General features: G+C 46.9%; 1 protein-coding gene across 6 annotated transcripts in view; it reads right to left on the bottom strand.

Moving 5' to 3' along the window:
- MGLL (monoglyceride lipase) overlaps nucleotides 1–14047 on the bottom strand; it is a 107529-nt gene that overhangs the window by 4780 nt on the left and 88702 nt on the right. For all 6 annotated transcript variants that reach the window (XM_040590860.1, XM_040590861.1, XM_040590859.1 and 3 more), the window contains 3 exons: nucleotides 12445–12555; nucleotides 6198–6287; nucleotides 5–220 (listed from right to left, as the gene is read on the bottom strand). In XM_040590860.1, the coding sequence (XP_040446794.1) occupies nucleotides 5–220; nucleotides 6198–6287; nucleotides 12445–12555 (417 nt within the window). The remainder of the gene's footprint in view (nucleotides 1–4; nucleotides 221–6197; nucleotides 6288–12444; nucleotides 12556–14047) is intronic.

Below are 14047 nucleotides of genomic sequence, written 5' to 3' on the forward strand. Positions count from 1 at the left end.
TGACCTTGAGGGTTTTGTCCTGACTCTGCACTGTGTCCATTAGTAAATAGGACCCTTTGATGTCGCAGAGCTTGTCGGAAGAGCCGTGTAGCACCAGGATGGGCAAAGTCAGCTTGGGCAGAGCTCGCTCAATTCTGGCGATGGCATTCATCAGCTGGATGACGAAGGAGACTTTCATGCCACCATGGTAGACCAAGGGATCGGATGTGTAAGACTCCATCTGGCAGGGAGAAAGAGGTAATTTAAGGTTAGCAATATTTTACGCAGAAAAGACAAAGCAGATCAGTCTGGCAGTGAGGAGTCTCCTCCCTTGGCTCGCACAGTCATGTCCTGCTCTGCCAGGATATCCTGCCATCAAGAGTCAAGGTCGAGGTCTTTGCTGGGGCTACCCAGAACTGCTCACACAACCTGGCTTGCTCCTCGCTGTGTGTTTCTCTCTTTCATCACTAGAAAATATTCAAGCCAAAGCTCTTCCTGCAGGCGAAGCACCAGTGTCTGACAAAGACTGTTCCCATGGGGGCACCTGCCTGCATTTTTCTCCTCTGCCATGTCCTTCTGTCACTCAAATGTCACATCTCTTCTGCAGAGGGTTCTTCAGACTGTGTTACTTGCAAGCTGATGTTCTCCAGGTCCTTATTCTCTCTGCTGAGGGCTCAGATGGTTTTCTCTTTCACCTTCCCTCTCTGGGGGTGAGGACGGTGACCTACACCTACCGACACATTGGACCGCAAAGCACTGTGACACTGAGGGGTCCTGTCCGGCTGCAAAGTGTGCACAGACGAGGCAGCAAAGGATGCTATTAGGTGGCAGGCAAAAAAAAAAAAAAAAAAAAGTCAACAATTTGATCAGCCAGACTGTGAGAGGATAAAAATGTACAAGAGCTAGTGCAGAAAGTTGCTAGGAACGAGTAGTTACCGCAGCAGGCAAATCTACAGTAAATATTTGTATACTGTACGCGGAGACGGCCCACACAGCCACTGCCATCTCAGTATTTGCCAGAATGCTTTGATTATGGGCTGGTCTCTGGCACAGCCTCCAGTTTCTCCCAACCCCGGCAGATGTTTATAGAAATGATAGTTATTTATAGGTTAGCCAAAACCAGTCTCCTCCTCTCCGCACAGGCAGTGGGGTCAGTTCAGACTCTCCCTTGCTCTGCAGAAACCTGAGGGCCTCTTGCTGCTGCCGGTGCCTGCCCTGAGGGGACCACGAGTGGGAGGTGACCCCAAAGGCCACCCCAGGGACACGTAGCTCTGTGTAGGCGTAGGCACTGACACGACTGTAGCGGGACAGCGTGGCCTGCCTGGTGCCCACCGAGAAGCCAGCAAGCCTCTGGGGTGGGCTCTGCAGTCATCTCCCTGTGAGATGAGATTATCAGGGTGGCAGAAGGACACCACATGGTGGGGCTTTCCCGGCTGGGGGCAGTAATTTGCCAGAAGGTGTCGTGCCATTTTTCCCTCCTTGTCATCTTAAATGTATTGGAGCCCAAAGCACTGGAAATGGAGCTGGCAGCAAGGCATGCTGGTGCTCACAGGTCTTTCCCATGCACCTTCTTGCCTCCGGTCCCCACCATCTCCTGCTGCTTGAACCCATGGTTCCTATCCCTGAGTGCAGCAAGGGGAAGGAGTGGGTGGGAATTTGGGACTGTAAGCAACTGGCATTCTCCAGCCCCAGCCTGCAGTGCTGAGGATGGTCAGGGGAGTGACCGCTGTAGAGCCACTCTACTGTGTGCTGGAGTTGGACCACAGACATTCACGTTGTTGTAGCACTCATTTAGGACCCTTGAATGCAGCAGATATTTCTAGTATTTGATTGAGGCCATCGTGTTTTGGCCTCTCTGCAAGATCATGGCTACTCTGAAGTAAGGGGCAGTTTTTGGCAGGGAGACAAAGACTTATAACAATAACAAAGACATCACAGCTCATAATATTAGGACCTTATGCATAGTGTCTCCCTTTCAAAGTAGCAAGCCCCTATGCATGCTGGGGGTTTGGAAAACACTGTTTGCAAAATGTTTGTAAGATTAGGTTGCAGTTAAGGTAAAAGGATCCGCCCTTAACACATGCTGAGCATCCTCTGCTCCTGCTAAAGGCCCTAGGAAGCTGAACAGCACGTGGTCCTCTTGGCTCCACACGGACCCTCCCAGTGCCCAACCAGCTGCTTAATGCAGAAACCTCCACCTGCATCCTCCATCCCCTGGACTGCTCAGCCTGTCTGCCACACCTTCCCTGCTCTGCAAAGTGCTTCCAAAGGGCAAGAAGCTGCCTGTGTTTAGAAAGAAGCATCCTCTCATGAACCTGCTCATGGAAAAAGTTCAGCTTTTACTTCCAAAACATAACTGCCTGGTGTGGCGTTGCTATCTTTCCAACTGACAGCTGGGCGTATCCTGATATTTTCAGCCAAACATGTTGGCTTTTCATCAGCACTTTGAGCAAAATGACCATCTTGCACCGGCTACTCAGCAACAGGCTTCATTCAGCCTGTTGTAAGTAAATCAGGGAGTTACTTGTCTGGATCTATGTCACAGCGCTGTGCTAAAGCAACACAGCTTTGAGATGGGTTTCTTTTTATTTTTTAGGTTGGTTTTTTTTTTTTAATTGAAGGCAGCAAATGAGGGACTTCGCAGGGAGGGGACTCAAGAGGTGGACAGATGGATTGACCCTTCCTATGGAGTAGAACAGTGTTGATGAATTAATGTGAGTTGCCCCCTCCCTAGCCCAATAAATGCTAAAAGGATGACCTAATGGGTTTCTTTCTTTTTCTTTTTCTTTTCTGAAAGAGCAGGGATTTTTTAACTACTAAGTAGCCAACAAATATTTTTGTGTAGATGATGGGTGAGGAAAAAAATAATAACCCAATCCTAACCCAGACTGATCAGGACTGCAGGGGGACTATCCTGTTCCCAGTGAATGCACAGGAATCCTTATTAGAGTTAATGTTCAGTGCATGGGGAGAGTGCAAAGCAGCAGCTGGGGAAAGAGGAAAAGACAGGGAATGGGCTTTGTATTCTGCAGGCTGTGAACTGCAAACCCTGCAAGCCCAGAGCTCCAGTAGGCCCACCGGGCTCAGCAGGGGCAAGCGAGTGAGGGTGACCCCAGGAGAGCCTGCAACTGGTCCCAGCATGGTCCAGCCAAGGCTCTGCAGAGTCCATCACAGCAGCTCTTTTTTCTCTTTACGCAATCCTAAGACAGGAGCGACCATCAGGGCTCCTGCTGCATTACCTCCCCCTGCTTAGAGGTCTGCATCTTCTCTTTGCATTTTGCAAATAATAAATAAATTCATTATAAGGTAATTGCAGCCTCATCCTATGTGGACACTGCAGGAACAAGACTAAAGTCAGGGGGACTACTCCACTGAAACCAATGGCAGCTAACAAAGGTTAATGGGATACAGGGATGCCCACCCCTGTGATGTTACTCCTCCTTGGAATAACAGGACTGGGTTTTTAAGGTTGCTTCTTGCTCTTTTGTGTCTCTTGCATTTGATATAGCAAGCAGATCAAACAAACATCTCCACACCATCCTGTGTTTCAGTCCCTACACCCTGAGGACAGCCTGCTGGGAACATAAACTCATCAGGAAACTCTTGGATGATGTGCCAAAAATATTTCTAAAGAATAGAAAGTTGTTCTGGCAGGAGAATATGTTTAACATATAAATAATGGATGTCTCCAGCACATTGTGTGCTTTGAAGCTGTGCATCTTGAGTCCAAAAGGAGGGTAGAGTGTGCGTTAGAGGCAGCCAGAGGACCGAGATGCTGTGTTGTCTTCAGTAAGTGCCTGGAGCCTCAAATCCTGGTGTTTGGAGATGGTCAGGAAAGTCCTTCACATCACAGTCGCAGCTGCCGTGTCAGCTGTGTGTTCACGTGCAGGTGTGAAGGCAGTACAGCACGCAGGGGTTTGTTGTCTCATTTTGAAGGCCACTCCATTATAAGCAGGCTCTAATGAAGCAGACCTACGTTTTTATCCACTGCAAAAGGCTTTCCCTTGCTCCACGGAAACGGAAACAGCAGAGGGAAAACAATGCTCAGAGAAAGCTCTTGAGGCTTGGAGCATCATAGAGCAGTAAATATTTGGTTTGAAAGACAACACAATTGCATATATTTATTATATATATTAAATTAATATATATAATAATATAGAATGTATTTATTAGAAGCCATGTCCAGTGGTTGCTGTGGTGATTTCTAACATGGAAATGCTCATTCAATATTGTGCACCAAAACCAGGGAGCTCACTGACACTTTTCTAAACGTATTCTTATTCAGGATGTCCCCACATCACCACTTTTCACTTGTAGAGCTCTTTAGTGCGGCACTAGCATCTTCCAGCACGGGCTCCAGCTGTGGGAAGTGTATTTAAAACCGCCACTCTTAAGGACCAGCTGCGGCACAGGGTTCAAGTGCCACAGGAGATCAGTGCAGGAGCAGTTAAAGACCCTCCTGTCCCAGCCATGCTCACTCTTCAAGTAGGGAGTAACATTCTCAAACTCCTCTCCTCCCCCAGAGAACTATTTGCTTTTATCCTCTCAACACAAATGCAGAAGTAGAAACTTCCCTCTGTGCGATTTTAGTGAATTGGCTGTAAATTTAAACCTTTTCTCTGAATTAAATGTAACAAGTTATGGCAGATGAATGGAATTAAGAACAGGTTTCTCTAGCTTGTCTGGGATCGGCCTTCTTCCCAAGTACGTATTTTGTGCAGCCTCGCATGGTACTTAAGAACATATGTCATACGGTGCATCAGTGGATGCACATGAACTCGCTACCTGCTAGTCCTGACGGTTCCCTAGGATTTACTCTGTCTTTCTTTTCTCAGCTCTTTGAATTTTTCTGCCTTCAACCCAGTGAAACGTTATGCTCTGTCACAGATAACTGAACTGAAAGTCGTCTGACCAAACAGACTCTTTGGCAGAGCCAAGAAAAAACCTGAAAGTCTTGAGGCTGTTCTGGGAGAGTCTTGGCTTTCCAGTTTACTGAACGGGTGAGTCAAAGCGGTGGGATATGCCGAGGCTGAACGCATGGCACTCACACAGCCGCTGACATCGCTTTGCTCCGGATCCGTTCAGCTTCAACTCTAATGCCAGCTCCCCAGAGTTAATGTCTACTTAAGATATGAACCGTTGTGTGAACAGCAGAAAAAAATGACAGTATCTGTCAGTGAGATGTGAGCTGACATGGCAGCACAGGAACAACTGACAGGCACATCAGCAAAGACCTCCTGCTTTTGAGACACCCTTGGGTGCCATTTTCTAGCATTCTAGTTGATTTCTGAAATGCACCAAGTTCTGGGTCCAGCCAAGGCACCTTCGTTCACTTACAAATCACGTTTCCCTCCTTTCCCTCCTCCTACAACTGCGAGAAGGAAAAATCCTTGCAGTGTGTTGTTGCAGCACTTGCAGCAACATCTGCTTTTGCTAGGGATGGCATGAATAGGCTGCAGCTGTTATTACTAGGAGCGGGTATGAATGGGAGAAGAGTCCCAAGCTATGGTGACACTACAAAACCTTCACCCCAGAACAGTTCCATGCACAGTTGTGCTGGTGGAGCTGGAACCGGGTTGTTACGGGGGCTGCTTCAGTTGCAGCTCGTTTAAGTTTTATTCTTGGGTGCAGCAAGAACAATACATCGTTTGTTTGGAAAGGCTGTAGCAGAGCTGGTGCGTGATCCAGGAGACCTTGTAGCAAGGTCTTTGGGGCGAGCACGCTCTCTTCCGCTGTTTGAATGCATTTGGCACAACACGATCCTGGTTCGTACGCAGGAAAACAAATCTCCAGGACCATAGAGTTTTGCACGGTTTCACTGCAAAGAGCAGGCCTGGAAGAGCTGACTTTAGCAGTGTGTTTGCAACCTGTATGAGCTGGTGTTTGTTGCTGTCATGAGTGGTGTTTGTGCAGCAGAGACAAACACGGTTCCCGTGGGCTTTGTACTGCAACCGTAGCACAGGTCTGTGATACCTCTTGTACCCAGAGTGGCTGTGGGTGCAAGGCTCACCGAGGGGAAGAACTGCTGGTTTCCCAGTTCTCTGCTATGTGCAGTCAGTTCCACTGACTTCACAGAGATGTTTCACCTTTTTACATCAGCAGAGATTTTGCCCTCAGGCTTTAGCAAAACACTGATTTGTTTTTTTTTAAAAGAAACAGCAGGACTGGGACAAGATAACCAACTATGCAGTGACTTTAAATGGCATTAAGGGTCTCACCTCTTTCTTGTTCCGGGAAATTGCATTTGGATCTATCGATCCCAGCGACAGGTTTGGGAGAACAAAATTGAGCACTTTCGCTGCAAAAACCTGTGGGAGAGGAAAGCAAGCAGTTAGAGCAAGAGAGATAACACAGAGGGCCAAATCCTGAGCTGATGGGAATCAGTACGGAAATTAAATAGTTGAGAAATGTCAACTGACACCAGAGAAAGATCTGTCCTATATTTAAAACATTTCTTTTGAAGAGGAAGTGTTTAAGCTGCTCCTGGGATCAGGGAGTGGGTGTGCTAGTCTGAAATGCCATCAGCTATCCATCCACATGCAACATCACAACTTAGTTGTACTTTGCCTTTATCTCATTCTCAAATTAATTTCTTAAAAGGTCTCAGTTAAGGATTTTGATAGGAAAAAGCCATTTCCAGCTCTCAGAAGGGCTGACTTTTGTTGTTTTACTGCCCTTTCCTTGCTGCCACAGCTCTGATTCCAGGCTGCAGTGCATAAGTAATGCTTGGTGCAATTTGCAGTAGTTGCCTAGGCTGCACTCTTTTAGATAAGCATATTCTCTGGGGAACCTGTAAATAAAAACAGCAAAATGTGCATGCATTGGCTAAGGAAAACCATTGCTCACTTGTCTCCTGGGAAAGAAACACAAAAGCATTCAGCAGCCCAGGCTCAAAACCACTGGCAGAAGAAAGCATAACATCTTTCGTTTCAATAGCACTAAAGCACATTGATACCAAGGTTCTGCTCTGATCTTTGGTAGCTGTCTTTAATTAAGTGATTGCTACTTAAGTCAGAAAATATGCAATTAGTGTTTGTTGGTCTGTTTTATGGCCCTGTCGTGTTCACAGCTAACACTCGCAGCTAGGCTGTCACCTATGTTCCCTGATTCTGCTGATATTAATCCCTTCTGAAGCACTCCCTGACATTTCAGATCACAGATGATACATGACAAAGTTATTATGATATTAGCAGAATAACACAAGGTTAAAGTCAAAGTCATCCACGAGTGAACAGCAGTAAAGACTCACATTTGGCAACGTGCGTGTGCATCTGGCTACGCAGCGGCGTTACTGCCTACCGGTACACGGAGTCCCTCACTGGTTATGACATTGTGTCAGCAAAATTAATTTCTGCTGAGGTCTCTGGAGTTAGACTAGTAAAATAACACATCCACACCAATGCAAGTATAAGCTTATGATGCAAACAAGCAGGAATGGGATTTTCTTTGTTAGTGTTCACTCCAGGTGGTGAAGATTTGAGGAATGCACCTTCAGGAATCCGAGGCAAGGTTATGCACTGACAGCACTGTAATAGTTTTGCTTCTTACCAAACACTTACAATGACCCACATATATGTCAAGTAACTTTAGACACCTAGCTGAGGTATTTAACTTAGAAGAAGCGTAATTGTCCTGGGTGTTCTTTTAAGAGTATGGCGAGTGAGAGAAACAACCCCCGGAACACCTCTCATCCAAACAATGGTCTGGAAGTGCCCTTCCGAGGGCTATCACGGCAACCTCAGGCAATTAGCTGCCCTAAAACTGAAGCCTGAGTTAACAGCTAGGTGAGTTCTTGTGCCTAATGATTGCTTGTTCAAGACGAAATACCTTGGCACGAGAGGTTAGCTGATGCTCTCTCAAGATCAAGAGTACTGGACCACAAGATCAATATGTTGGTTGGTATTAAAGCCGCAGATATTTGGGTCCAAGATGACACATAAAAGAGTAAAAGATAGCATGGGTTTTTTTGGAAGATGGGTGCTTTGCTTACTTTTAAATTTGGCTGAAGAAAGAAGTTAGTTGACATACTCTCTAATTCCCAAAGAAGCCACGAGTTTGATGGTGATTCTGCTCTGTGTCTGCTCAGTATGTGTATGAATACTTATACTCCCAAGGATCTGCAATAGCGATTTTGCAGAATGAGCATAAATTCGAACCTTCCTCTCATATGATCAACAATACACCAGCCTAACGATGTGCTGAAGGCAGGGAAGGTGTCACAAGGAAAGGAGGACCGCATGTATGCTCTTTCTCAGCGTGTGTTTCTCTTCCTTGCTGGAGACAGGCTAGACAGGCTTTTCTCAGATTCAGCACGGCCATTTTTCTGTTTCAATGATATATGTTTATCATCCCAACCCCGCAGCCTGCTGATGACCTTGCCTCCGTGACATCCTTTGGAAACGTTCTTGAGGTTTTTGCGCGTGTCTGGAGTTTTGCCAAACAGAGTCACAAGGTAGGGCTGGCTGCTGACCACAAGTGTAGCAGCACGTACCGTCCTGGGTTGGTGATATGTGTGAAGTCACGTCTGGTGTGCAGCCGTGCAAAAGAAGCACCAGGCCCAGGACATAGACATGTCAGATGCACTTACACATACACATATATATATATATACCACCTGTGTGAATATAAACCTTCTTTCTGCACAGACAGAACTAACCTTGGCCTATAGGACTGACTGTGAAAGGACTCTGCCAGCCACCATCCTTGGAAGGATCTTCAGATCCACAGGAAACGCTCCGTCCCCTCCAGCAGGCAGTGCGCCCTCAACACTCAGGTGTAATTTTGATGACTCTTGGAGACAAGGTCATGGCCAGAAAAATCAAGTTTTTATGTTATATTAAAAAATTCAGAAGGTTCCCCTGGGCCTTCACTGCTGATTTTGCGAGCGCTGTGATACAGTTGGTGACATGCTGGAACTTTAATGAAAAGCCACGTTGATGAAACACTGGCTATATTGGATACAAGAAGAATTTATTTCCCTGTTGCTTTAAAGTGGCAGTGTCAGCTCTTGAGGGAGTAGCTCCCACGGGATGGGGAACGGGTAATGCAGTGAGGGGGCTGCTCTTGCTTGGGCTGAGGATGACACCGCAGAGCAGTGGCTGTTAGCGCTGCTCAAGGCCACCGCAGGTGTGCGAAATACTAATGGTGTTCAAATCCAGCCCTTCCGTGCCTATGGAAAAGATCCCAGGATAAGACTGAAATAGACGGCTGAACATCGCCTCTTGACTGGAAGTGTAACTTAAAGCTGACTTTATGGGGTTTGCCTTAGTTTAACTATACAGGTGCTTCGCAGTGTAGGCACTTTTCTTCTGAATGGAGCAAAAGGTGTGCTCTTTGCACACCTCGATGTGCTTAATTCTCTCTCCCATCATCTCTGCTTGCCAAACTGCTTGTGTGAATGCCCTTTAGGTCATTACAGCTACAAATGAGCCGGATTTATAAAAACGTGATGTTTGAACTGGTTAAGTTAGCCAGGCTCATTTCCAGGCTCCGGAAGAGATGTGATGAGCTACAGGGATCAGGTTGAGAGCAGCTCAACAGCATTATCAGGGGGATATGATATCAGGGATACGATATGATATCAGGGATACGATATGATATGATATGGTATGGTATGGTATGGTATCAGATACTGTGTCTCCATACCTGGATACCAAACCAATTCATAAACATTTTTCTGAACCTGATGGCTAACATCTCTGATAAACTGGACAGACCACTGCAAAGCCAAAATAAGAGGTTTTAATATAGTACCTTCTCCCAGTTTAACTATATCTTTAGAAACAGTCCTGTGCACCGTGCAGATTCAGCCCGAGTGACTGGGAGACCCTCAGTTACTGGAACAACGTGATGTCCAGTCAGGCTGGAAAGCAATAGATCAGCAACAGGCAAAATGGAAAACACTGAAAGTAAAGAGGAAACTTTTCTGTGCACTGAGTCCTTAAGCAATAGGCTGAAGGTTAGTGTAGGATTAATTACTAAGGAGTATTTCCAAAGGGGTTGTCCTGCCCACCTCATTTCAAAGCATTCAATAACAGAAACATAGTGGGAGAGACTCTTTTACCCTTACTCTGCTCTTTGCCAACATATGTGACTCCCATCTCTTTGCATTCTTTGAAATTTTGAAGATTCAGAGCTGAATTTTGTCCAGACTAGTTGAGAAGAAAAGGGGGAAGGCTCGCTCTCTACACTGGATTTGCAACTGGATGCTTCTATCAGGACACGGGATTTAGAGGGCATTGATGAAATTGTGCTTCCGCAAAGGGCAGAATTTGATTTTCCTGCCCGCAGGCACCAAACGTGCTGCACTTCTGCTGGGGCCAGGGCTGGCTCAGCAGCGAGGGCAGGTTTTTCTAAGACAGACTGAAGGACGCAGTGTGTAATCTGGCCCACTGTTATTGTTGCCTTGAGCCCCCGTTTGTTTAGGCCAAGGTGAATTCTTGCTCAGCTGGAAACTTCCCCAGCAAAGGAATGAATGCAATGGTCCTTGGGAAATGGCCCAGGGCCGAGAAGTCGTACCAGTTCGAAGGGAAAACCAAAGCCTTTGTGCCTCCCAGGCACAAACACCAATGAAACGGGCTTTGGCTCTCAAGAGGAAAAAAAAAAGCACACAAATGTTTTCAGCTCAGCTTTATGGGAAAACGTGGCTTACAGAGGAATACTCTGCCTGTTTCCACTCCTTCCTCTTGCAAATACCTTTTCAACTCCAGGACTGATTTCAGCTAAATTTGACAGAGCAGAGATATTTCAGGAATAATTAATTTTTTATCAGTTTTGAGACTCAACAATAGATTTGAAAGACAAAGCCACTCACTGTGCACTTGTATTACTGCATACAAGACTCTCTAGGAAACAGACTCTATAAACACCTCCAAAATACTTTAGTTAGATAGAGATTAGGATTTCCTACGCTGAAATAAAGCCACAATCAGGTACAGATCTCCAAGAAACCAGACTACAGTAATGCTAGTTCCCACAGAACTGGTAAGTCCTTATTTCAGAAAGGGTTTAGTATCCAGGAAAAGGTATAGCTCTAGCAGAAGGAAAATCTTTCCATATTTTCCTTGACTCAACTAGGAACAGAAGGCTAACAGTATCTCTCAGATTCAGGCTCTGTGGGGTTTATTTTCATAATATTTATTCTTTTTCCCTTTCCAAAGTAAGGAAAAACAAGAGCACTGGTGCTCATGGGACCCTTATGCTGAGTCAGGTATAGCCTCACCTGTGAAGAATCAGCTATCAGCCTCCTAAAAGCCCATTTTGGTGCCCTGACTCCTATTTAAGTAAGTTTTCCTGGGCTGGATGACTTCAGGATTCACTTCCCCTCTGAAAAGTAGGTGGGACTGGGGCGGGGGGGAGGTACTTGGAAGGAAAATATTGACTGGCATCCAGGTAACGCAGAATTTTGCATTTTAAGGCTAGAGGTCTTAATGCCATTTCCTTCGGTGGAAGAGCGAGGTGATTAAAAAGCACCCTTTGGTGCTTGGAATGATTTGTGAGGTCAGCAGGTGGCTTTGGCTCCAGCAGAAGGTGTGACAGGATCATACTGAAAGTCGAGGCAATCTGTTTCCTTTCTCTCAAGAAAAAAGAAAGCAGGAGAAATAGCTTAGAAGTGGATTAAACCAAGAAGCTAGCCTTAGGAGAAGGACCTAGGGAGAAAGGATAAAGGAATGAGTTCTGTGGGAATGAGATGTTTGTCCTTCCTGCTGCCTTAGCTGGTCCTTCCCTTTGCTTCCAGATTCTTTTAGGATTCTTGTTTGTTCTTTTAAAAATCCAGAAAGGAGGGGGAGAGTTGAGGGTCAGTTGCCCTGCAGAGCCTCCCTGGGTAAGGGCAAGCTGGGTGGTGCAAATCTGGGTCAGAAATAGCTCTGGAAGGCAAATGTGAATGGGAGGAGTGTAAAACCGAAATCCAAACAGGAGGAGAAAGTCTGGACAAGAACCAGCTATAGTACTACCTCAAATGGGATGCTGCTGGGGCAGTGATGCTTTAGCTGGAAGCCTCCTTTGAGGCTCATGAAGGACTCCTGGGACTCAAGAAGTCTAGTTTTGTTTAGAACTTGGTCATCCCCCAAATGCCAAAGATAACCCTGGGCTGACCTAGCCAGCAGCCTGTGTTGCAACTATACCGGCCTCAGTATGAGTCAGGAATAAAACAGAAGAGGAAGGGAAAGGACAGCACTGTGTGGGCTGCCACAGGGTGGGGTGAAGAAAGCACAGTCTGCTACCACCTCCCAGGGTAGCATCATTAGCCGACTCTCACTTAAATAAGGTTTTTTTTTGGTGGGTTCAGGATTCATTTTCCCTCTGAAAAGTAGGTGGGACTGTGGGTGAGGCACTCAGAAGTATTGACTGGCATCCAGGTGGCACAGATCTCAGCGGGGTTTTGCGCTTAAAGGCTACAGGTCTTAGTGTGCTTCCTTCAGCAGAAGAGCGAGGTGATGAGGTGCAGCACAGGCTTGCTCTTACCTTGATGGGAGTGGCGACTTCTGGGCTGGCTACCACTAAAGGAGAGATTAACAGCATGCCTGAAAACTCACTGGGTCTCTCACTAGCTGTCAGAATGGAGATGGCTCCCCCCTGCAATGCAAAATAACAGTCCACAGCTTAATACAGGTGTTAACATCTCATTTGTATAGTAAAGCTGTTACTGGAAGGTGTTTAGTCTAAGCAAACAAATTATTGCTGCCTTGGTGAGAGTGCAGTGTGGCCAGCGAGGAAGGCTGGGGGAGGAGGGGCACAGGGCACTAGAAGTGTCTGGCTTTTGTGGGGGAGAAGAGACCTGCATTCTGTTCTCATGTTAAAACCCCTCATGTCACACTGAACTCAACTCTCTGTGCCGCGTCTGTCAGCTCCCTAGGATGCCTTGTGTCCTCAGTTAAAAGGACTGGGAAGAAAATGTCTGAAGTGATGGTCCAGGTGGGAATTGAAAAATCGGTCGCAGCTCTATCAACGTGACAGGCTGGTGCTGCATCGGGAAGATGCGGTGGAGCTGGGCTGGCTCCCTGCTTGTGGCACTGGTAACCTGGGCAACAGCAATGCTGCCATCCAGCATGTGAAAATCTTCACTAATTGCTGGAAGCCCCTCCAGCCCCCCAGCGCTGTGCCCAGCGCCTGGCAGCTAACACCCAGCCCATGGTTCAGAGCTGAACGCCAGCCAGGCTGAGCCCTCCTGCGTGGGGCTGGGGCTGGTGGCGTGAGGGGTGGGGGACGGAAGGGGTCTGGCTGGCTTGCTCGGGAAAGTTTGCAGAGGATTAGTTGCCAAGGGAAATATTTGGTGGACTTCCACGCTGCGGAGAACCAGGGGCTTGTTAAATGGAGTAGCAGCGAGAAGCATCTCAAAGACCTCACTGGGAAATTAGCTCCTTGTTACAGCGGCTTTGGAGCTCAGCAAGCACTTCAGAGCATGCCATGCCTTCTTATGCAAGAACGCTTGTTTATCTGAGCATGGGCTGAATCCCAAAGTACTTATTCATTTTCCTCTCCTCCGGGAAGGCAGGGCGAGCAGATCAATGACATCAGTGGGAATATTGCTAGCTCGAATAAAGGGATTTGGCCCGTGCTGTCAGAATCAGACTTCAGATCTGCTCACCAAATCAGTGCCTTTGTTTTTGCAGCCCTAATCCCTGGTACGCTTTCCTGTTAGGTTGTTTAACTGAATGGAGCTACAGGGTATTTTCGTGCTAGCTGCTCACAAAGCTTTGGAAGGCTTAACCTCCTGATTACTGGTTAAAATGAAAGGAGAAGCCCAATGCTGCAGGGAGGTTGTGCGACTTACCATGTACCCGGTGTGAATGAATGGTCCTATTAAAAAAAAAAACAAAAACCCAGCCCATTGTTGCAAATGGCACTAATTAGGGCCATGATCCGGGTAGAAAAGTTAAGGGCTGACTATACTCGAGACAGATCTCATAGGGTAAGGCATGCTGGCAAATCCGTCAGTGAATGAAGCGGAAGGGAAGGCTGCTTGTCAGTTTGTTTTTCATGCTGTGGGCCGAGTTATTCCCTGCCATCACCAGGGTACCACCGTGCTCCGGCACGTGTCCTGGGTGCTGCTGCAAGGGGTAAGGGA

Source organism: Falco naumanni, chromosome 4 (assembly GCF_017639655.2).
Source record: "Falco naumanni isolate bFalNau1 chromosome 4, bFalNau1.pat, whole genome shotgun sequence".
Classification (NCBI taxonomy): Eukaryota; Metazoa; Chordata; class Aves; order Falconiformes; family Falconidae; genus Falco; species Falco naumanni.